The 24,756-nt window shown below is 43.6% G+C and overlaps 1 protein-coding gene across 4 annotated transcripts in view; it reads left to right on the top strand.

The window, feature by feature from the left end:
- LOC147464898 (nucleolar protein) overlaps positions 1–24,756 on the top strand; it is a 231,415-nt gene that overhangs the window by 29,122 nt on the left and 177,537 nt on the right. For all 4 annotated transcript variants that reach the window (XM_086517029.1, XM_086517031.1, XM_086517036.1 and 1 more), the window contains exons 2-3: positions 13,013–13,180; positions 14,103–14,268. In XM_086517029.1, the coding sequence (XP_086373155.1) occupies positions 13,013–13,180; positions 14,103–14,268 (334 nt within the window). The remainder of the gene's footprint in view (positions 1–13,012; positions 13,181–14,102; positions 14,269–24,756) is intronic.

The raw sequence follows: 24,756 nt of genomic DNA, 5'->3' as shown, positions 1-24,756 counted from the left end.
TTGGCAGAACAGATTGAAAAATACTGTTGTGGCCTACCTAAATGATTGAGAAAGTACTGTACGAAGACAAAAGTCACTACTTTGACGCAACTCATCGAGGTAGCAAACACTGGCAATGGTTTGCTCAATGGAGAAGATTGTGAATTTAACAATGGCGTCAAGGCAGGATCAGGCAATAAAAATTCAGCCAAGAAGCACGTTCCCAATGAGGCTCCTAAAGGGACTCAGGAGTCAGCCAACGCAGGGAAAGATAAAGCTACGGCTGAATCAGAAAAGGGACCAACGAAGAAATGGAAAAGACGTTTTCCTCGCAAGTCTGAAGAGCAAAAGAAGGTCCTGAGGACAGAGAACAAATGCTTTATATGTGAGCAGCCTGGCCACATTGCTTACAACTGTCCTACAAAGAAAAGGCCAGCTGATTCTGAAGACAAGGAGAACAGGAAAGGAAAGAAGCCCATGGCTGGTCTAGTGCTAGATATGGTGGGCGACAAGCCAAATTCAGATGCAAGTGAGCTTTGTAGAGCATGGGGAAAGGTCAGGGATCAAACAGTGCTTATCTTCTTTGATCAAGGTGCCAAAGCCAACTTCATTTCCCCAGAATTGGCTTCAAAATTGGGAATCAGACCTGAAGAGATGGGGTATACAGCAGAGGCAGGTTTGGCATGTCCTGGCCATACAGAGGCTGTGACACCCATCATTGGAAAGTTGCGTCTACATATCCAGTCCTATGTAGATGCTGAAGAATTTTACATCATGCCACTGGACGGATGTGATGTGTTGTTAGGTATTCCTTGGTTATTTCGTGTACAGGGAATCATGGATGCCTACAACAAAACGATCACTGTACAAAGCAGGGGAAAGACTCACATTCTGGATGTAAAGCTTAAAGCGGAGTCTATTCCCACTGTATCAGCTTCTGCTATTACTTCTGTAATGAAAAAGCATCTTTCTGCATACTTGGTTTTTGCACGTGAAGTGTCAGATTGTGATGAATCAAATTTATCTGTGTTAGATAAAGAAAGGTCAATGTTTTTACAACAGTATAGTGACTGTTTCTCTGATTCATTACCGTCTCAATTACCGCCAGACAGACCCGAGGACCATGCGATAGATTTGGTGCCAGGCAGTAGCCCACCAAATAAGCCTCCGTACAGGGTTAGTGCGGCTCAACAGAAAGAGATAATGGGCCAAGTACAGGAGTTGTTAGAAAAGGGGCTGATTCAGCCCAGTTCATCTCCATTCTGTTCTCCAGTGTTGTTGGTGCAGAAAATGGATGGCTCATGGCGTATGTGCATCGACTACCGTGCACTGAACAAGAATACCATCAAGAATAGGTTCCCTATACCTAGAATTGATGATATTATGGACAAATTAGAAGGAGCAGCTATGTTTAGCAGGATAGATCTAAAGAGTGGGTACCATCAGATCCGCATTAGATCAGAGGATGTGCACAAGACTGCTTTTAGAACGACGTTTGGCCTTTACGAATTTTTAGTGATGCCCTTTGGTCTCACAAATGCTCCTGCTACGTTCAATAGGATGATGGACAGAATTTTCCGTCCACACCAGCAGTTTGTTGGTACATTCTTTGATGACATGATAGTCTACTCAAAGAATGAAGAGGAGCATAGGCATCACTTGGCCATTGTGTTCGAAGAGCTACGCAGTCATAGGTTGCTCATCAATGCAAAGAAAAGTGAATTTTTTCTGGAAGAGATTCATTTTCTGGGACACATTGTCTCAAAGGATGGTGTCAGAATGGATCTTGCAAAAGTTGAAGCGATCAAGTCATGGCCAAATTTGAAGACGGTGCATGATGTCCGAAGCTTTTTGGGACTATGCTCCTATTACAGAAGGTTTATCCGAAATTTCGCTGAGATTGCTTCACCTTTACATGCTCTTCAAAAGAAGGCAGCCACCTTTAGATGGACACAAAGAGATTTCAACTTTTAATCTCTTAAAGGAAAAGATGACTTCAGATCCAGTCATTGTGTTGCCAGATCTTAGGAAGTCATTTGTGGTCCAGTGCGAGGCCTGCGGTAGTAGCATTGGTGCAATGCTAATGCAAGATGGCAAGGTAGTAGCCTATGAGAGCAGAATTTTGCAAGGGCCAGAGATGACCATGCAGGTCTATGAGAAAGAGTTACTGGCTGTGATTCATGCGCTCTTAAGTTGGAAACACTACCTGCTAGGTGTAGATTTCGTTGTCCAAACGGACCATCAGACCTTGCGGTACTTCTTGACACAGACAAAGTTATCTGAGAAGCATATGCGATGGGCAAATATCTTGTCCATGTTCCATTTTCAGATTGTGCATGTGGAAGGCAAGAAGAATGTTGTGGCTGATGCCTTGCCAAGGAAGCCACAAATTTCAGCTGTGTCGATTCCTTATCATCATGCACTTGATGATATGAGAGAACAATATGAAAATGATGAAGATTTTGCAAGGGTCTTCGTGCAGCTAATGCAAGGACAACGTCATGAACACTATCTTCTCAAAGATGGGTTCATGATGATGCATGGCAGATTGTGTGTCACAAAGCCATTGCGACGCAAAGTTATGGAAGAGAGTCATGTCCCACCGTATGCAGGGCATCGTGGTATCGATGCTACAGTTAAAGCGGTTGAGACATTCTTCTACTGGCCTACATTGAGAAGAGATGTAGATGCCTTTGTGAGAGAGTGCCTAATTTGTCAGAAGGTCAAGTTTGACAGGCAAAAGGCGCTAGGGTTATTGCAACCACTACCTATTCCAGATAAACCATGGGAAAGTATTGCTATGGATTTTATCTTTGATCTTCCGAGAATGCAGACAGGAAACGATGGTATTTGGACTGTTATTTGCAGATTCAGCAAGCAGGCTCATTTTATTCCTGTCAGGAAGAAGATAAAGCCAGATCTGATGGCACGCTTGTTTATGAGCAATATTTTCAAGTATCATGGCATGCCACAGTCGATTGTTAGCGACCGTGATCCACGCATGACAAGTTTGTTATGGAGAGGCTTGTTTGAGAATATGGGCACAACGCTCAAATTCTCTTCGTCATTTCATCCTCAAACAGATGGGCAGTCAGAAGAGGCAAATTCTACTGTCCTAGATCTGCTGAAGTGCTATGTGTCAGAGCATAAAGGAAAGTGGGAGCAGTATTTACCATTGGTGGAGTATGCATACAATAATATAGTGCATTCATCAACTGGCAAGGCACCCTTTGAGATAGTTGAAGGTGGCAAGAAAGTTCCTCCCATACTGCATACAAAGGAGAAGATATTTGAAGCAGATAAGTATGTTCAGGACATGGATGAAATGTACAAGAAGGTCAAAGTGGCCTTAGAAAAGACTCAGGCAAAGCAAAAGAAAGCAGCTGATCGTCACCGTCATGAAGTGGTATATTCACTTGGTGATTGGGTGCTTTTGCGCTTTGAAAAGGCAAGGTTAAAGAAGATGAAGGGCAAGGAAAGACTGTTTCCAAAGCTCCGCATGCGTTACTATGGGCCTTTTCAAGTGTGCGACATAATCAGTGATGTTGCATATAGGCTGAAATTGCGTGATAGCTGGAAGATTCACAATGCGTTTCATGTGAGTCTTCTCAGACCCTATGTGGGTGATGTGCCAGAAGATATGCCAGCTGAAGATCAGCCGGAAGTCGAGGAACTTGACGAGATCTTGGTCCTGGAACAGATTTTGGCACACAAAGAAAGGAAAGTGAAAGGCAAGGTTGCTAGGCGTTACTTGGTAAAGTTCAAAAACTATCCACCAATGGATGCTAAGTGGATGGAAGAAGGTGAACTTGCAGAGTCACCAACTGTGTTATCACTTTACCTTGAAGCCTTCGGTTTGCAACCTACCTTGACCCCTTGAGTTTCAGAGCTACATGGATTGCCAGTGTGACAATGGCTTTTGAAAATTGAAACAAATGATGTACAAGGTATTTAAAGTGAGCTCAAATGAAATACCTGTTACATGAATGTTAGAGCTGTACGGATTGTCAGTTTGGCAATTGCTCTTATGGAATGTCCAAAAGTTTGGTTAGTGCTATAGAAGTGAGTATTTCTTGTCAGTTTGTCAAGGATACACTAGTTGCTTCTATTAAAGAGTACATGTGTAACTGCATTCTTAAACTTTCGGTTTGGGTATGCTCGAAAGTGTTATGGGATCCAACGTGTACTATAAGACAGTGGCAAAATGTGCAGCTACCATTTTGTCATTGGAAAGTTAGTGACTCAAAGCAATGGCAGAGTGCGCAGCTACCACTATGTCATTGGGACAGGGTTCACACGCAGGCAATACATGAGTCGACGAGGTGTTGAAAACACCAGGGTTGACAATGAGCATGTATGTGTCGTATATGTGTCGACAGGTGTTGAATACATCAGTGTTGACAGCAAGCATGTACGACATAGATGCAAACGAGGACGTTTGAGATTTCAAGAGGGGGGTATGTCACCAGTGTGTGACTACTATCTATCCTTTTTGTTGATTTCTTTCTTATTATCTATTTACTTTCACTTTTTGGAAACACCCTTCGGGAAATCTAACTGCCCTGCATTGCATAGCTAGTGTGGAACTGTCCAGAGGGAGTCGAGGCCTGAGGGCAAGAGAGCACTAAGGTTGGACAAAGACTATGGTTAGCCAAAGTGGGGTCATTGACTAGCCAAAGTGGAATCCTTTGCTACAGAGGCTACATTTCAGTTCTGGATGTGGCCGCAGTGTACAAAGAGGGTCGGATGACCTAGAAAGATACAATGGCAGTATCTCCTAAAATTTAGGGAACTGCTATTTTGGGACCTGAAAATGTGTTGGCGTCATTACCTCCGGAATGACAAGGGGAACATTTTCTTACTCTACCGTGAAGTCAACTGGGCAAACTGGGCAACCAGTTGGGAGATTTTTAGGCGGCAACCCCGAAACGGGAAAATGCTTGTAAATGTGCCAAGTGGCACATTCTGGTGCAGTTTCTAATGCAAGAGAGAGTTGGCGCTGAATTTTATGCTGGGAGAGGCTCATTTGCAGCTTTTGTCACAGGTTAAGAGCTATGGAGTGCTTGCTTTCCCTCCTATGTACAGTGCGGTGCTAGGAGTGATGCCCTGCACGCTACGCACTGCCCTCTCTCTCCCCTTTGGCAGTATGTTATGCCCCTCTAGTGGGCTCTTCATTTGACCAATGTACAGTTGTGTGGGTTCGTGCGCGATTGCCGAGGCAAGAGCCTCTTGCACAGGTACTGGATTAGCTAGTGGCTAATCCCCCCACAAGTACAGGTGAATTCGGAGAGGTTTCACGCCAGAAATCTCGTCCGATTCAAAGGGCAAGTAGCCCTACAGGTGCGGGAGCTCGAGGACTTGCTACGGATGCGACCGGCACGCGAAACGGAGCCCGAAACAGTAAATTACAGCCTGCTGTGTATTTTTGCAGGTTTAGGGTTTTGGCCCTAAACGGACCCTAATACCCCCATGAGGTTCAGGGACGCAAGGGGACCGCTGTACAGGCGATCTGGCGCATTTTCGGGGCTGAAAACAGAGAATTCAGCGTGCTGCAGATTCTCGCCAGGTCTTGCAAACTGCCCGTATGCGTCGGGAAAGTCACTCAATGCGTGGGAATATTGACTGTGAAGGGTCCTAGTACAGTTATGTTGTCGGAATTGGGCCGGAACAGTTGAAATTCAGCCAAGTTTGTGCGGGCAGCTTGTAGGGATCCATAGCGTTTATTCCCTCTTTGGAAGAATAAAGAAATACCGAAAGGGGTGCCTAAGTTAGGGGCCAATCTGGTGTCGGTCTTCTCATACAGGTGCATTCTAGCATCTGTATCCCATTCCCCTCTCTTGTGTCACTATAGCGCAGGTATAATAGACGACTAATAATGGGTGAAAGCTAAATCAAGGTTTGAAGTAAAGTCTACCGCCCTTTTTGGATTGAACAGGCCGGTTTCACTATTGCCTCTCGAAAATAATAGGGCCACCATAGACCGCTTTGCAAAATCTTCTGGGCGGTGATGTGACCAGGGTAGTGGCCACCAGTGGGACCATTGTGGGCATCCTCTAGAATATGCCGAACTTCATGGGGAGAGACATACTGCCTCAGAATACCATCTGGTCCCGACTTGTAGAGCTGGTCTCCAATCAGAGTAAACGGTCGAGACTTTAACAACAATCTTCTCTTCTTTAGTGGAGAGGCATTTTTTGGGTACAGGCCAGTGGATAGCAAATGTAAGACATCGCCGTACCATTCCGGAGTTGTTTCCACCTTAAAGAGATTGCTATCTGGAAAGTCATCCGCAATCCATGTAGCTTCTTAACCTGTTTGAATGCGAGAGAGGTGGTCAACAATGACATGATGCTTGCCAGGTGTCACGTGATACATCCAACCCTATGTGTCCGTGGACAAGCTACAACATGATCAGGGTTCAGTCAGTCCAGTCAGTCTAGATTAGAAGTGATCTGGCACTTTTTATGAGTCTATTCGTAGACCGTGCATGCCCAGTCACTTAGTGTAGATGCATATCCTCCGGTTGCACACAGCATGATCATCAGTATTCCCATCAGAATCCATTAGAATAGTTAGGGAATTTTCCCGTGTGTGTGTGTGTGTGTGTTGTGTGTGTTGTGTTTGGGAGCATATGTTAGTACCTAGTTCTACACCCACTATTGGGCACTGACGACGTTGGTGGGGATGTCGTGGTATTTAGTCAATACTATGCACGATGGAGCTGATGGTTATATTGTCTTGTGGGTGACTACCATGGGTCTATACCTTGCACTTTCCTTTAAGGGTGAATCTGGGCTTATCTTGGATTCATCTAGGTATATTTTTTAGTCGTACAGCGGACATGCAGACTTCACTTTGTGAAGTTTTCGTCCGAGTTACGACCACTTGATATTGTGCTAATTCTTTCTATCTTTTGTGGTGCGTATGCCCTATCAATTACCTCATTTTTGTGCTAATTTTTTCGATTTAATGCTTCTTTTAGTGCTAGGCTTCATAATGGATGAGTCTGCCCTTGATCTCCGGAGTCATGACAGAAACTCAATACGCTGAACTTTGTGTTGATGTATGCTCGTGTGTGTGTGTGTGTGTGTGTGTGTGTCTATGTGTGTGTGTGGTGTGTGTTTGTGTTTAGGAGCATATGTTAGTACCTAGTTCTACACCCACTATAGGGCACTGACGACGTTGGTGGGGATGTCGTGGTATTTATTCAATTCTATGCATGATGGAGCTGATGGTTATATTGTCTTGTGGGTGACTACCATGGGTCTATACCTTGCACTTTCCTTTAAGGGTGAATCTGGGCTTATCCTGGATTCATCTAGGTATATAAAATTTTCCAGTGATTTTAGGCTATTTTCCCTATTTTTGACATTTTTCACTTATTAATTTAAGTGACTTTCCAACAAAAGTAGGTAGGGCAATTTTGCTAAGAAAATATATAAGCAAACCCAAGTTAGCACTTTTTGGCAGAAGAGGCAGCAGGAGTTTCCCGCTCAACAGGCAACTTCTCAGCAGTACCCCCTCAGCACCCTAGTGTTTTTGGAGCCCCATCCTCGCCGCACTTCAGCCCTGGCGTTTCCACCTCTTGCATGGTCGCCTTCATCTCCCAGAACCCCAGTGGTAGAGCAGATCTACCAAATCGCCAGTAGATGCATCAGTGTTTGCTAGCGTTTTTCATTCCCAGCCATTAGCGTTTTTGGATCTCTAGCAACCTTTGCAAGGCCTCAATGTTTTCAGCCCAAAAACGCCAGCAAGCCCTGCAACTCTCAGCGTTTTCAACCAGCGACATCAGCCCTAAAAACGCAGATATTCAGCAGTCAAAAACGCAGATTTTCAGTAGATGAAATAGTACCAGATCAGCCCTAATTGGTAGCAGAAGAACCCCCAATTTCAGCCCATGAAAACGCAGCCAAAACAGTCATTTTCAGCCACCGAAACAGTCTCGAAATTCAGCAGTTAGAAGATCTCAGATTTCAGCCATCAAGGCGTCGTCGTCATCATCGTCATCGTCATCGTCATCGGCATAGTTCAAGTTGCATCAGTCCATTGCATACGCATTGTACCATTTTGTGCAATCATTAAGTAGACCACTCTCACCGACGAGAGTGGGGCCTTCGGAGGAGGGTTTTACAATGTCTCTGGTGTCGTATTCTCTTCTCTCTTTATCTCTCAGTCTCATACACTTGCACACACAGTGTCCATTCACTTTGTTCGTGATCATAGCACTTTCCATTAATAACGGAAGGCTCTCCCTTCCATAAGAACTAAAAGGAACCTTGAGCACAGTTCGAAGCACTCATCTTGAGCAAAGCGCAAACAATCATTCCACTGCACCTAACATTGGTATCAGAGCTTTGGCAGTGTTCTGTATCACTCAAGGAAAGAACCACAAGAATCACAAGATTTGTTTTTGCTTGTTGCGGTCGCACGAACCCACGTTCGCTTGGGCGTGTCGATTCCTAATCGTGTTTTGAAGAGTGAGAAGAATCCCAAGAAAGAAGGGCTTGTCCAACCTCCCCTTGTGCCTCTTTTCGCTCATTGAGAGCGGACCGTGCACTTAGCGGCCGGCCAATTGACGTGAGGTGGGAAAAAGCAACCTTGGTGTGAGCGCAAGGCCGCCAAGGGGTGCGCCTGCGGAAAAGAGTAGAACTTGGGTGAAGAGAAGATCCTTCTCAATCACGGTTTGCAAGCGAAAGAAAACCTCAAGAACCTCAAGAACCTCAAGACCCCCAAGGACCCAAGTTCCTCGTGAACTTAAGAACCCAAGACCACAAGAACCCACAAGAACCCACAAGAACCCACGACTTCAGAATGGTCATCACTCGAGGCGGAATGGATACTTCACTTGGAGGTGATGAGCATGAGAGAGGCGAAGAAGAATTTTCCCCACCAGAAGGTTTTTCCGACCCTCTCCCTTTCCCATCTACATCAAGGATTGCACTAACTCCTATGGAGGAGTTGAAGCAGTTGTCTATGGAAAGGAAGTTAGAACGCGAAGAAAGAGAAGCAGAAAGAAAGGCCTACGAAGAACAACGGGCAGCCATAGATCGTGAATACAAAGAAGGAATGGCAGCCATACAGTGTCAGTACGACTTGGAAGAAAAAGAATGTCAAGCCAAATTTGATCGCGAGAACAAAGCAAGACAAGCAGAGAACAAAGCAATACAAGAACAAAGCGACCGACAAAACAAAGAGTTCTGGCGACTCTATTCTCAAGTTCAGGCACAGATGCAAGAGATTTGGGGAAAGGAGACTCTCCTAGTCTCTACTTCTCCAAAGCAAGACACACAAGATTTGCATGATTATGAGAAGCATGATGATGATTTGAATGACAATGATTTGCATGATGATTTGAATGACAATCACAAGCATGATGATTTGCATGATCAAGATGTGTTTTCTCACAAGCATGATGAGTTGCATGAAGATGATGTGATTGTTCACAAGGATGATGTGTTAGTGGATGCTTTTTCTAGCGAAGCTAACCTCGTTACAGATTCGATCAATCATGAAGAACCGATCTTGGCTTTCGAGTCGAGGTCCAAAGAACCCCCACAAGACGATTTGATCATTTAGGAAGAAGCGATCTTGGCTCTCGAGCCTAGGTTCAAAGAACCCTCACAGGAAGTATTATGTGTTCGCATGATTGATGTGCACGCATTGTTCGAATGTTTCATTCGTGATCGTTTCCTTTATTTTAGTCAGCATCTTTCTGTGATCCCTTTTCCTAGGCATGACATATTGTATGTTGAGCACGTTTCTCTCATGGATGAGCACGATTGTATGCGGATTTTTCATAAAAAGCTGAAAAGTATGCATTCAAGGAAGTCACATTCCATGTCTCTTCCTTGGCATGACACATTTGTAGAAAGCGCACATGAAAGTATGAGCACCAAGCATGGGTATTTTTGTTGTGAATTGCCACAGCTGATTGCTCTAGATCATAAGAGAAAGATTCAATCTCATTGTTTGCGTGTGTGTGGTGAACGGGTTGGCACTCCGTCTCTTTGTTCATCTACATTGCATGCACAGTCTTTGAGGAAGACAAGATTATTTCCAGTCACTTTACATGGAATAGGTATGTTCATGTTTTTGTGTTGGAAATGGTTTCAGGAATTTTCAGCCATGGAGATTCTTGAAGATGACAGAAACATGACTCTAGACGAAGTTGAAGCATCGAAGGAGCCACAGAAGACTTTGTGTCGCTTTCGGTGCGGCCCAAAGAAGCAAGTATTGCAGACCTTTATGAAGTTCAAGTACCGCACGACCCACACATCAGAGTGGGCCGGCGAATAGTCCCTTCCAGGATTCCGGATGCTATTGGCGATCTCCCTCGACGCCATACAGTTCGGTACCAGTACCTCACTTTGAAAAGGAGGGGATGTCACGTGACACATCCAACCCTATGTGTCCGTGCACAAGCTACCGCATGATCAGGGTTCAGTCAATCCAGTCAGTCTAGATTAGAAGTGATCTGGCACTTTTTGTGAGTCTATTCGTAGACCGTGCATGCACAGTCACTTGGTGTAGATGCATATCCTCTGGTTGCACACAACATGATCATCAGGATTCCCATCAGAATCCATTAGAATCAGTTAGGGAATTTTCGAGTGATTTTAGCCTATTTTCCCTATTTTTGACATTTTTCACTTATTAATTTAAGTGACTTTCCAACAAAAGTAGGTAGGGCAATTTTGCTAAGAAAATATATAAGCAAACCCAAGTTAGCACTTTTTGGCAGAAGAGGCAGCAGGAGCTTCTCGCTCAACAGGCAACTTCTCAGCAGTACCCCCTGAGCACCCTAGCGTTTTTGGAGCCCCATCCTCGCCGCACGTCAGCCCTTGCGTTTCCACCACTTGCATGGTCGCCTTCATCTCCCAGAACCCCATCGGTAGCAGATCTACCAAATCGCAAGCAGATGCATCAGTGTTTGCTAGCGTTTTTCATTCCCAGCCATTAGCGTTTTTGGATCTCTAGCAACCTCTGCAAGGCCTCAGTGTTGTCAACCCAAAAACGCCAGCAAGCCCTGCAACTCTCAGCGTTTTCAACCAGCGACATCAGCCCTAAAAACGCAGATATTCAGCAGTAAAAAACGTAGCTTTTCAGTAGATGAAACAGTACCAGATCAGCCCTAATTGGTAGCAGAAGAACCCTCAATTTCAGCCCATGAAAACGCAGCCAAAACAGTCATTTTCAGCCACCAAAACAGTCTCGAAATTCAGCAGTTAGAAGATCTCAGATTTCAGCCATCAAGTTGTCGTCGTCATCATCGTCGTCATCATCGGCATAGTCCAAGTTGCATCAGTCCATTGCATACGCATTGTACCACTTTGTGCAATCATTAAGTAGACCACTCTCGCCGACGAGAGTGGGGCCTTCGGAGGAGGGCTTTACGTCTCTGGTGTCGTATTCTCTTCTCTCTTTATCTCTCAGTCTCATACACTTGCACACACAGTGTCCATTCACTTTGTTCGTGATCATAGCACTTTCCATTAAGAACGGAAGGCTCTCCCTTCCATAAGAACTAAAAGGAACCTTGAGCACAGTTCGGAGCACTCATCTTGAGCAAAGCGCAAACAATCATTCCGCTGCACCTAACACCGGGATGAAGAACCACTTCGAAATCAAACTCTTGAAATAGGAGTAGCCACCGCCATACTCGACTTGCAACTTGCGGCTTATTAAGCATGTAGCACAGGGCATGGTGATCAATAATAACTGTGAAGTGAACCCTTAATAGATAGTGACGAAATTTTTCAAGAGCATACACAATAGCCAAACCTGTCCTTCCTGTCGTGCTATAGTTGCGCTCGGCTCTAGTGAGCAGTCTACTTGCATAGTGAACATGCCGATCCAGGTTGAACTCCTTGCTAGGCTTAGTCAACACAACACCCACATCCAACTGATTGGCATCCGTATGCACATGAAAAGGGAGAGACCAATTGGGGGCAACTAGAATATGTGCTTCAGTGAGGCGTTTTTTGAGGTAGGCAAATGCTTCAGTCTCAGGCTTTGACCATTTAAACGGTACAGTAGCACTGGTAAGACGTGTCAATGGTTGAGCCAGCTGTGCATACATACGAATGAACCTGCGATGATAGCGTGCATGGCCTACAAAGATTTGAACTCCTTCTCTTTGTAAAAGAAAGAGAGATCTTAGAGGGTGGGTTGACCAGAGGGTGGGTTGACCAGTTCCCTATGAGCACCATGAACCATAGGCCACCAGTAGGCAACAAATGCAACTAATGTGTGTAGCCCAAGCCTCCCACGTGCCTCTACGTATATAGAAGTGAGAGGTGGGGGTAGGGCAAATCCCTAAACAACCCAAGATAGAGGGGCGAGACTAGGAAACCGGACAAAAGACGGCCAGCTTGGGGGACACACTAACTATACAAGTCTGCCCTAGACCAAGGTTAAGCAGTAGGAGTGTTGTATATTAGAATATGTCTCTCAATGTCTCCTGTATGTGCTCTCATCTTTTCATTCCTCCACTATCATCATGTGGAACGTTTGAAGCATACTATCCACCAAGACACCTTGACTTTTTCGTAAATTTTGAGCATACGTCAATCTTGTTAAAAGTTCAGAATATGATTTTGGACTTTATGATTTAGGATCTCTTCAACAGCACTTAAGTTGATTTTATTCTCATGTATGTTGGACCACTGTTCAGATTCTATGACTTGGGAGCTCTTTTCTAGCTGTGATCAGAAGATAAAAAGATTGAACTGTAACTTGTGTATTAATACTTTCCTTGCATAGTACACTAAAGCTGATGGGGACCATAAATTTTATGAGCGAGTCAGAATTTGTTCTATGAGAGGTGTTAGGTTCAGAGACTGCTATTGAAAGGACTCCAAAAACCGTTAGCATTACAGGCTGTTGCAGAATGCGAACATTTAAAATTGCTTTGAAGCTAACGTTTTTCAGTTTTGTTACATTATCGACCTGAAAAAAATCAGATTTGTGTGTATATATTTTAACTGTGGTGAGGCAGGTTTTCATTCGTGTATAAGGTATTTTTTTCTTATAGGTTACCTCATCCTTGATTCCATCTTTTGTTGAGGACTTGGGTGTTCCTGCCCACAAGGCCAAGTTTACTTTCAAAAGCCCAATGCATATCGAAATATTTGGAAGCTATGCCATTCAAACAATGGCTAAGCCTATACAAACCATGGACCTTGCAGTTGAGATTCCAAAGGTCAGAATTCTTTCCTTGGCCTCCATGTGATTGCTCATTTGTAGAAACTTGCACTTTGTGTTACACTTTCGTCATGTTTTTCTAGAAACGTTTACATGCTCCAGATGTAAACACTGTCCAATATTTGCTTGTACATATTTACTGTATGCATGTATCCTCTTTTGTACATTCCATAACATGTTTGTCTAGAAATGTTTACATGCTCTAGATGTAAACACAAGTTCTCTTATGTACATTCCATAACATGTTGAAACTTGCTAACAATAACTGGATATTCTGATTTTCTCAAAGTAATGTCCGTACTTCATTGTACATAAGGTACATGCAGATCATTACTGGCATTTATTTTTCTGTTTGTTTGTATAATCTCGTAGTATTTACTTGTTTTGTGATACAAGCTTAGCCTGTTGTTTTCAGAGATATAAGATTGGGATATGTTGCTCTCTTTCAGATCATAAACATTTAACTGTTTAAGGCCTAGCATGATAAATCAAGGAGCCTTGAGTCAGCGTTAACTGCAATGCTTCTCTCTCCCCCTCTCTCACATTTTTGTGCTGATGCTGAATTTTATGCTTGAGACTTGGTCCCCCCCCTTCCCCCCCCCCCCCCCCCCCCGAAAAAAAAAAAAAAGAAAGTAAAAAAAGCCAGGAAAAAACAAAAAAGAAAGAAGAAAACCATCACAATCTTTGCAATAACTCAATAAACGAAAGGCACACTTCATCATGTTAGGACTTTAGAGCTTGACCCATCTTCAAATCAATCAGCAGAGTGACGAGTCTCTAAATATTTGTAATTCTTAAAAAGCGGTTAGTAGAACATGCAATTCAAAGTTTCTATGAAGTACTTTAAAGTGTATAATTGTTAATTCATTTTGCATGTTTCATTGGCAAGCATGTGCTAATTGAATGTTTTGGGTCCTCAGAGTTGCTTTCATGAGAAGGATTTTTTGAATCATCGCTACCATGCCAAAAGAGCCTTATATTTGGCAGTATTGCAAACACACTTGAAGAAGTGCACTTTTGTGAAAGGCACAAAGTGGAAAACCCTACATCAAGATGCTAGAAAACCTTTACTACTGGTGCAACTAGGTGTGCGTCTTGATTCTGTAACTTATCATTTCTTTGTAAGATTCACAAGTGTATTGTCAGTTTTAAGACCTCCAATGTCCCTTCATTTGCCATATGTGTAATTTTTTTGTTACATTGGATTTGCGGTTCGAAGGTTTTTCTTATAAATCAGACCTCAATCAGGAAACTTGAAGGTTCGTTTATATGGTCAGATTTGTAGCTTCCACCTTTCCAAGAAAAGGAAAACAAAACCATACAAACCTGCTCACATAAACATATAAGATGGAAAATATGGCTTTCTAATGATTGAGCATAGAGCATTCTTGAGAAACAATCACGGCCTGTGTGAATCCTCTTCCTCAAATCCACTGCTGCAGAGATGAGCCCCCCCCCCCCCCCCCCCCCCCCCCCCAAAAAAAAAAAAAAAAAAAAACCCCACTTTGCCCACGGCTGTACTTGTGATCGAGTAATCGCAAGATATTTTTTCATGTGCACATGAGCTCCATGTGCCCCGTGCCCTTTAGTGAAGGGTTTTTGGATTGGTGGCTATGAAATGGTTTATAAAATGAAACAACTAGGTTTCGTACATTTAGTTATAAACATTTTTTCTATCTTTTGTGGTGTGTATGCCCTATCAACTACCTCATTTTTATGCTAATTTTTTTGATTTGATGCTTTTTTAAGTGCTAGGCTTCATTATGGCTGAGTCTGCCCTTGATCTCCAGAGTCATGACAGAAACTTAGTATGTTGAACTTTGTGTTGATGTATGCTCATGCGGGCATGCGTGTGGTGTGTGTTGTGTTTGGGAACATATGTGAGTACCTAGTTCTACACCCACTAGTGGGCAATGACGAGGATGTCGTGGTATTTAGTCAATCCTATTCATGATGGTGCTGATGGTTACATTGTCTAGTGGATGACTACCATGTGTCTCTTGTACCTTGCAACTTTGTTTAAGGGTGAATCTGAGCTTATCCTGGATTCATCTAGGCGTATATATATTTTTAGGAAATAGATGCCCATGTGGCTCAGATGTAACGGTTTTTCCAGCTCTTTGCTTTTGGGCTTGCTTTATATACATCTTTGTACTTGTCTTTTGAATCACACATTTGGGAGCTCCGAGGGATTTTCCAAGTAGTAGAACTTAGCTCCTTTTGTTGTACCACAGGTATGCGCGCACGCACGCACGCACACACATACACACACTTTTTTTGTAAATCTGATTTGATTAATTTACAAGTGGGAAACTTCAAAGCGAGAAAACCCACCAAAAAGATTAGATACAAGGGAAAGAACACAACCGTGTTCTGCGATGTAAAATCGCTAAAAGCAAACATAGAAGAGTTGCCAGATTTCCAGGGATATGTCCCGAGTGTCAAAGGAAAAATGTAACGATTGTCTCAACGAAATCTTGAAGGATGGAAAAGGATCTGCCGGGCCCGCATCGTGACAGCAATGAAATCCCATTGTACCGTATCAAAAGCCTTTTCAATGTTTACCTGCATCACAAGAACATCCTGCTAGGTATACTTTGCATATTCCATTCCAATCAGTACATTAGCCAGATTATCCAAAATCTGGCGACGAGGAATGAAGCAATATTGCGCGGAGTGGATACCAGCCATAAGAGGTTCCTTGATACGGTTCTCAATGATTTTAGCCAAGATTTTATATATAACCGGCATAAGAGTTATCGGCCGCAAATGCGAGAACTGCTCACAAAGCGCTTGTTTGGGCAATAACTTCAGCAAACCCTCTTTCCAAGACATCGGCAAACACTGCTTCGCCCATGCAATGTTCATCATGTAAAGCAAAGGTTCCTTCAGAGGCTCCCAAAAGGAGATAAAAATTCCACTGTGAGTCCGTCCAACCAGGCAAACGCCATCTGCCAAGAGCAAGCAATGCCGAGTGCAATTCATTTTCTATAAAATCCGCCTCCATGGCCAAAGCATCATGAGGTAGGACAATTGAATGCATTGTAGATAACAAAAGTTGGCGTGCATTAATAACTTCAGCAGATGCTGCCCCGGGGGGGGGGGGGGGGCACACGGCGAAAACATTCCTAAAATGTGACACCATGACATCCGCACTGACCTCCTTATCCACTGTGGGATGGTATTAAATACCATGACCTTGGTTTTACCAAGGCTGATAGACAAACCACTTCTATGGGCAAGCCTATGCGAAGCATCCAAGTGACGTTGCATCCCCTCCGGAGAGTCGGAGATCAACACAATATCATCAGCATATAACAATAACGGAATCCATGTCCCTGCCAGCGGTACACCTCTATCCCCATCTCTCTCAATGTAGTTAGAAACCTCATCCACATACATACCAAATAAAGTAGGAGAGAGTGGGCAGCCCTGCTTCACCCCAATAGTGGAGTACACCGGTGTAGATAGACCCTTTGAGGTGCGTACATGCCCTACTACTGATCTGTACAATGCCATGACCCCCCAAATGAGCTCCATGGGTACTCCCATCTCGTGTAATCTGCGCATCAATCTAGCACTGGGTACTGTGTCAAATGCTTTGCGGAAGTCCACAAAGCTACAATAGATCCGTCTCCCACGGGATCTGCCCTCCTCGATGATGGCCTTGAGTGTCAAGATATGGTCAAGAGTAGAAAAACCTCTCCTGAACCCTGCCTGCCCAGCTGCACGCTCTCTCTCTCTCTCTCTCTCTCTCTGTCCATCTACTTAGCTGTTGCTCAAGATTGGATGCGTACAACCGTGCCAATGTGTGTCCAATCATGATAGTGCGATAATTCCCAGGCTCCATAGGGTCTCCTGATTTGAAGATAGGTACAATCGTAGATAGGTTTCAAGTATTAGGCAAGCCCTCACACATGGCACGGTTAAACATGATTGCTAGAAGCTCTGCTAGTAGATCGTTGGCATGCATCAAATGCTTAGCCACCAGGCCATCATGATCATATGCTCTCCTAGTCTTCATCGTGTCAATGGCCTTCTTCACCATCTCACCGATGAAAAAAGCACATGTGTGTGGGCATGGATTGGGGGGGTCGGGAAGGGGTGGCTGTCCAGAAGTATTGACTCCAAGTCTCTGTAGAGGTAATGGCAGGGGGGGAAGACAGCTCATGAAAGAGACGCCATGCCTCATGCGAGTCCTGACTCAAGAATAGCTGGTAGAGATCCTGCTCTAGTCGAGCCAAACATGCCCTCTTCTTCCGCCGCACCAGGCGTTGGAAGTCAATCTGTGACTGTCTGTGAGTGATGTCCCCCAAAAGCACTTCCCTTTGAAGTCTAGCTCTAGTCTGGCGGCATTCCTCATCATACCAGCTGTCCTGAGGGATGCTCCTAGAATGGCGTATGCTCAGACTGGGTGTGCCTCTGCTGCTGTATCATGTAATGTCTGTGTCAGTATAGTCGTAAGCTCCTCCAGAGGTCGCCCTGGCTCCTCAATGCATAGGTGCCTGTAGATCCCGTCTATGTATACAGAATCCGTCTCCCGCGTGAAGGTGTAGCGAGTAGGGGTTGCTACCCGTGGACTGTGTGTTTCACTGAACTGGAAAGAGATGGTCAGCGACACAATAACCTGATCTACAACCTCCCCAACAGGTCTGGACCCAACTATGAGATCCTGGGTCATGACATAATCCACTGTGCTGGCTCCGTGTCTGTGTGCAAAGTGTAACTGTGTCAGACTTTGTAAATAATTAATGTATTTACTAGAAAAAGAATTATCTAATTAGTTGTGTGTACATCAGAATAGATCTAGCAGTTTTGGTTCGCCCAAGTTTGGGCCAGAGCACCTCAGGGAGACTCTAGCAGAAAATACCCTGAAGACCTAGTGATTGGGAAATCGGGTCTTCAATGAAGGGGTAAGAAGTAGCCTCAGATTTCAGGCTAAGAAAATTAAGCGCGCTAGTACAAGCACAAGAATGAGATGGCGTCCTTAGAACAACAGTAACCCTAAGGCCTGAATTATTTTTACGGCCTTATGATAAGTCAATTAAATTATTTTAAATTGTCTATGCTGGACCAAATGGCCGGACAAGTGCGAACAGGTAATGCCAGAGCAATGCTGGTACGGCATTGCGCTCCGGAGCAGCTAACATTTTCATTGGTTGCATCTGTGTACAGTTGTGCACTTAATTGCACATTTCATTAAGTAGCATAAGACTTTTGAAGTCAAAAGTTGAATGGTTTTTAACTTATTAAGTAAGTATGCCACTTGGCACACTTACCCATGCAATCTCTCTCTCTCTCTCTCTCTCTCTCTCTCTCTCTCTCTCTCTCTCTCTCTCTCTCTCTTCATGCTAGCGCCCCTTCTTCTGGCTGGCTATATGAGAGCAGCCCCTCCCCCTCTTGCCAGGTTGGCAGTGCACTACCCCCCCAAGTTGAACGTCCTCTACGCCGTGAAGCTCTCCATTGAAGCTTGAGAGCAACACCTTGTGTTGTATGTGGAGCCTCTGAGCACCCATCACCTAGAACAAGGCCTCTCATGGTTGTAGGCAGCTGTGGGAGAAGTTTCATCGCGTAAAGTAGTAGAAAACTCTCTTTCTCCCTCGTCTAGCTGCTGCAAATTCTATGTTTTCAGCCCCTAATCACCTGTATTAGGGTGAATTTCAGCAAAGTCTTAATAGAATATTATTCCTCACCACCTACTCTACACATACACAAAGTTTGGAGCGTTTCCATCGCGAAAAGGACCTCCATTTCGACATTGGAACGAGCTCAGGTAACAATTTCTGGTTATGTGCAGAAAATTACAGCAAGCATATGTGCGTGCGTTTTGCATGTTTCTTTCGTGGGTTGACTACAGGAATGAGTATGTCCGAAGAGACACGGTTAGTGGAAGATAGACTCTCGTTCATGAGAGCTTCCGATGAGTTTTGTGGAAGGTAGACTCTCGCCCACGAGAGCTTTCCAAAATCTCACAGAAGAGGAAAGATCCTCTCAGTAGTCAGAGAGCAGTTCTTCTACTCTCTCAGTCAGAAGTAGAAAAAGGACAAGAAAGAATGGAGGACGGGCTTTTGTCCCGTTCCTGTGCTTGTAAAGATTCTCCCTTAAAAATAAAGATATTCTCTTTATGGTGAGGGACCAACCCATCTTCTGGTCCCCAATGATGTGTCAAGCTTTCTCCCTTTCTTTCCAAAGTCTCTTGAGTATATAAATTGCATTTAACAGTCAGTTTTTTCGCTTCCGTATTTTTGTGACAGTGGTATCGGAGCAAGGTCATCTCTCTCTTCCTTAAGGGATTGACGACTCTTGGCAGAGTGCAGAAATGGGAGGACTCGAGATAGAGTTCTCTCTCCTTCAATAGCAGGTGGTAGAGTTGCAAAAAGCTCTCTCTCCCATCCAGAAGTCCTAAAGATTCTCCATACTCTTGAGAAAGGGAAGGAGAAAGTGCCGATGGGGTCGGGAGAAATCCCGCAGAACCCAAAGGCGTCATAACCGAGGAAAGATCCTTTAATTGGAATCTCCCGCATGCACGAGAGGCAGAGGAAACCTTCAGAACTTCATGTGCGGTTTAATCCAAAGGTTCAAGAGCAGGATCCTCTTGATTCTTCTCAGTTTTCTTTTTGTGAAGGATCTGGATGACATAGTCGCTCTTGAAGACATGTTTCTTGACGATCCGTTGTAGCAAGAAGTGCATTCAAGGGAAAGGACTCCTGTTCACAAGGAGTCTAAGCATAGAAAGAAGGAGCACCATAAGAAGAAGCACCACGGGCAGAAAACATTCAAGTCAGGAGACAAAGATGTGAAATTCGACACCTACAATGGACGGCGTGATAATGATAAAGCTTTGGCTTTCATCCGCCAATTTGAAGTTGCATTTGCAGAAGGGAACTTTAAAGAAAGATTCAAGCTTCGCCATGTCAGTATGTATATGAAAGGCACCGCCAACAATTGGTGGTTAACCTTGATCTTAGAAAATCGCAAACTCTAAGATTGGAGTGTTTTTAAGGAGGAGTTCTACGCACAATTCCTTCCTCCAGACTATGAGGAAGAGGTAAAGAATGAATGAATGGGATTGACTCTCACAGTCAGAGAACGAAACTGTTCCACGCTATGTGGATAGGTTTTGGGACGTTCTCTTGAAAGTCACTCCATTCAAGAAGATTGACGATTCGGAGAAGATGCGCAAGTTTGAAGTAGGATTGCATGAAGCCTTGCAAAAGGCTATGAAGCTTTACCCTTGGGGTAACTTGCAGATACTTATGGAATTAGCTCGCATAGCTGATGGAATACATGACAAGGGTACTCTCAGGAAGATGGAGCAAAGCACCTATCATGCCAAGCAAAAGGCTCTCCACGAGCAGCCTACCTCTACTTCTTCTTCTCAAAAGAAGAAAAGAATTGCCTCCGATGCAGAAGCAAAGCCAAATCAGCCCAAGAAAGGGAAATATCTCTCTTGCTGAATTGAGAACCTACATCAGCGAAGGAAGATGCTTCAAGTGTGGACAAATTGGACATATGAAGGGTGATTGCCCTACCAAAACTCCGCAACCACCCTCTTCCAATGCAGTCCCAGATGTATAGGGGAATACAACCAAGGATGGAAAAGAAAGAGCTCTTCTCAAAGCATGGGGTAGCATCAACAACCAACGGGCTCTTATTCTGTTTGATCTTGGCAGTACAGACTTCTTCATCTCTACAAAGTTAGCCGATGACCTGAATTTACAGCCCAACCGTTTTGGACTTTCTATTCAAGCACAATTTGCTTTCAAAGGGCAGAACTCTAACTCTACTCCAATCATAGGGAAGCTGAATTTAAAGGTCGACAACTGCAAAGATCAAGAGTCTTTCTTACTAGCTTCACTTGAAGGGTGTGATGTTATCTTGGGAATGCCTTGGCACTACAAGATGCATCCCATTACTGACTATGTTCAGAAAACTTTATCCTTTGATCATAAAGGAAAGGAATATCTTGTACTTGCAGATGCAGGTGATTGGCAATCCCTATCGCCAATCACATTGCAATCAAGAAAGTAATGAAAAAGTGTGTTTCAACGTACTTGATTTTTGCAAGAGAGAGAGATGTGTCTGCTTCATAGCTTTCCTCCTCTTTAGAGCAAAAAAGACTTAAGTTATTAGAAAGTTTTAAAGATTGTTTTGCAGATGAACTTCCAAATGAACTCCCACCTCCTCGACCTGAGGATCATACAATTGATTTGATCCCAGGAAGTTCTCCTCCAAATCAATCCCCTTGTCGATTAGTTTAATGCAGCAAGAGGAAATCCTCAAGCAGGTTAACGAACTTTTGGAGAAGGGTTTAATAAGGCCTAGTACTTCTCCATATTGTTCACCTGTCTTGCTAGTACAAAAAAAGGATGGCACATTCCGCATGGCCATAGACTATAGATCTCTAAACAAGATCACAATCAAGAATCGATTTCCAATCCCTCGGATTGATGACATTCTTGACAAGTTACAAGGAGCAAGGGTCTTTAGTCGTATAGACTTGAAGAGCGGTTATCATCAAATCCGCATAGCTCCTCAGGATGTGCATAAGACTTTATTTAGAACAACCTTCGGGTTGTATGAATTCCTAGTGATGCCTTTTGGACTCACTAATGCACCAGCCACATTCAACAGGACGATGGATAAAATCTTCCACTCATATAGAAGCTTTACAGGTGTTTTCTTCGATGACGTCTTAATCTTCTCAGAGACGGAAGACGAACACTATAAGCATCTTGCATTAGTGCTTGAAGAATTACGCAAACACAAATTATTTGTGAATGCTAAGAAGAGTGAGTTCTTTGTAAAAGAAATCCACTATTTGGGCCATATAATATCTCACAACCAGGTGAGAATGGACCCTGATAAGATTCAAGCAGTTGTAGAATGGCCTACGCCAACTACAGTACATGATGTACGAAGTTTCCTCGGCCTCTGTTCCTATTATCGGCGTTTCATTCGAGCCTTTGCCGCTATAGCAGGTCCCCTCCATGACCTGACAAAGAAGCGGATTCAATTCCGTTGGGGGTCTGGACAAAAACAAGCTTTTGAAAAGCTAAGTATCTACTCAGTCATGGACCTGTTCTTACCGTCCCTAATCTTCGCAAACCTTTCGAGGTATGCTGCGATGCATCTGGAGATTGTGTAGGAGCAGTTTTGAACCAAGAGGGTCACGCTATGGCCTACGAAAGTCGGCGCCTTAGAGACGTAGAGTTGTATGCTTCCATATATGAGAGAGCTAATGGCAGTAATTCATGCTCTTTCCATTTGGAAACATTATCTCTTAGGAGATGATTTTATTATCAAGACAGATACTCAGAGTCTTCGCTACTTTCTCACACAGAGAAAGTTATCAGAAAAGCAGATGAGATGGGCCAACTTTCTTTCAATGTTTCATTTTCATATTTTACACACTTCTGGAACAAAGAATGCAGTTGTAGATGCTCTCTGCAGGCATCCAAAGATCAATGCACTGACAACAATTTATCATGAGGAACTAGAATCTCTCAGTGAGATGTATCCTCAAGATTTAGACTTCGCTTCAATTTGGGCAGATCTTCAAGCTGGTCACTCAAGGCCACCTTATTCCATTAGGGATAATACGCTCTAGCGTCAACAAGCAATATGCATAGCTCAGTCCTTACGACAGAAGGTGATGGATGAAGCACATAATTCCCTTATGCCGGGCATCCGGGAATTGCTGCTACCACTAGTGCCCTCAAAAGATATTTCTTTTGGCCAACACTCCGTGCGGACATTGAAAAACATGTACGTGAGTGTTTAGTCTGTCAAAAAGTAAAATATGATAGACATAAAGTTTATGGCAAGTTTCAGCATGACACACCATGGGAAAGTATTGCCATGGATTTTATTACGGATCTTCCTAGATCCAAGAATGGAAATGATGCAATCTGGACTATAGTAGACAGATTCAGTAAGCAAGCACATTTCCTTCCAATAAAGAAGACGATCAAAGCTGATCACATGGCTAGAATATTTCTAGCTCAGATTTTTAAACACCATGGATTGCCAAAGACTATTGTCAGCGATAGAGATCCTCGCATGACTAGTCTATTTTGGCAGGCATTGTTCAAAAACTTGGGAACTAAGCTTGATATTTCATCAGCTTATCATCCTCAAACAGATGGTCAAAGCGAATCGCTAATGCCACTGTTTTAGACCTCCTCAAGTGCTATGTTTCGGAACGACAATCCGAATGGGAACAATGCTTACCGATAGTTGAGTTTGCGTATAATAATACCATCCATTCCTCAACTGGTAAAGCTCCCTTCGAAATTATATATGGGAAGCAACTCTTACTTCCTATTATGGTTACCAAAGAAAACATCTTTGCTGCAGATGAATTTGTGCGTAATATTGATATTGCCTATCAACAAGTAAAGCAAGCGATTCTACGTATTCAAGAGCAACAAAAGAGAAAAGCAGACAAGCACAGAAGGAATCTCAATCTTGGAAAAGGACAATATATCTTGCTTCGGTTTGAGAAAGCTAGATTGAAAAAGCGGGTCGGGAAAGGGAAAGTTGTAAAACTTTCCCATAGATTTTACGACCCTTTCAAAATTATAGATAAAGTCAAGGACGTGACTTTCAGATTGGATTTGCCTTCTCACTGGCGCATCCATAATGCTTTCATGTAAGTCTCCTCCAACCATATGTTGGACCTCCTCCAGTGGTGCCAGTACAAGAAGATCCTCTAGAAGTCAAAGAGACCGAGGAAATCCTTCAACCTGAACAGATAAAACACCACTCTGAGAGATAACTAAAGTCGGGGAGCCTACATCGAAAGTATTTAGTCAAGTTCAAGAATTACACCCCTTTAGATGCAAAATGGATGATTGAGTCCGATCTCAAGGACTACCCAGACATCTTGCACAGTCATGTTGACGCTCTACAGTTGAGGTCAATTGTTTAGAACCAAGAGAGGTGTAACTATGTCAGACTTTGTAAATAATTAATGTATTTACAAGAAAAAGAATTATCTAATTAGTTGTGTGCACATCAAAATAGATCTAGCAGTTATGGGGCCTCAGGTGCGCCCAAGTTTGGGCCAGAACACCTCAGGGAGACTCTAGTAGAAAATAGCCTGAAGACCTAGTGATTGGGAAATCGGGTCTTCAATGAAGGGGTAAGCAGTAGCCTCAGATTTTAGGCTAAGAAAATTAAGCGCGCTAGTGCAAGCACAGGAATGAGATGGGGTCCTTAGAACAACAGTAACCCTAAGGCTTGAATTATTTTTACGGCCTTAGGATAAAACAAATTATTTTAAATTGTCTATGCTGGACCAAATGGCCGGACAAGTGTGAACAGGTAATGCTAGAGCAGTGTTGGTACGGCATTGCGCTTGGAGCAGCTAACATTTTCATTGGTTGCATCTATGTATGCAGTTGTGCACTTAATTGCACATTTCATTAAGTAGCATAGGACTTTTAAAGTCAAAAGCTGAATGGTTTTTATGTCATTAAGTAAGTGTGTCACTTGGCACACTTAACCATGCAATCTTTGTCACAAGACGGGCACCACGTACCAATAGAAAATAGCAGATTGAATAGACTT

This window comes from Adiantum capillus-veneris, chromosome 1 (genome assembly GCF_014529385.1).
Source record: "Adiantum capillus-veneris isolate H3 chromosome 1, ASM1452938v2, whole genome shotgun sequence".
Lineage (NCBI taxonomy): Eukaryota > Viridiplantae > Streptophyta > Polypodiopsida > Polypodiales > Pteridaceae > Adiantum > Adiantum capillus-veneris.
This window is presented reverse-complemented; position numbering and strand designations above follow the sequence as displayed.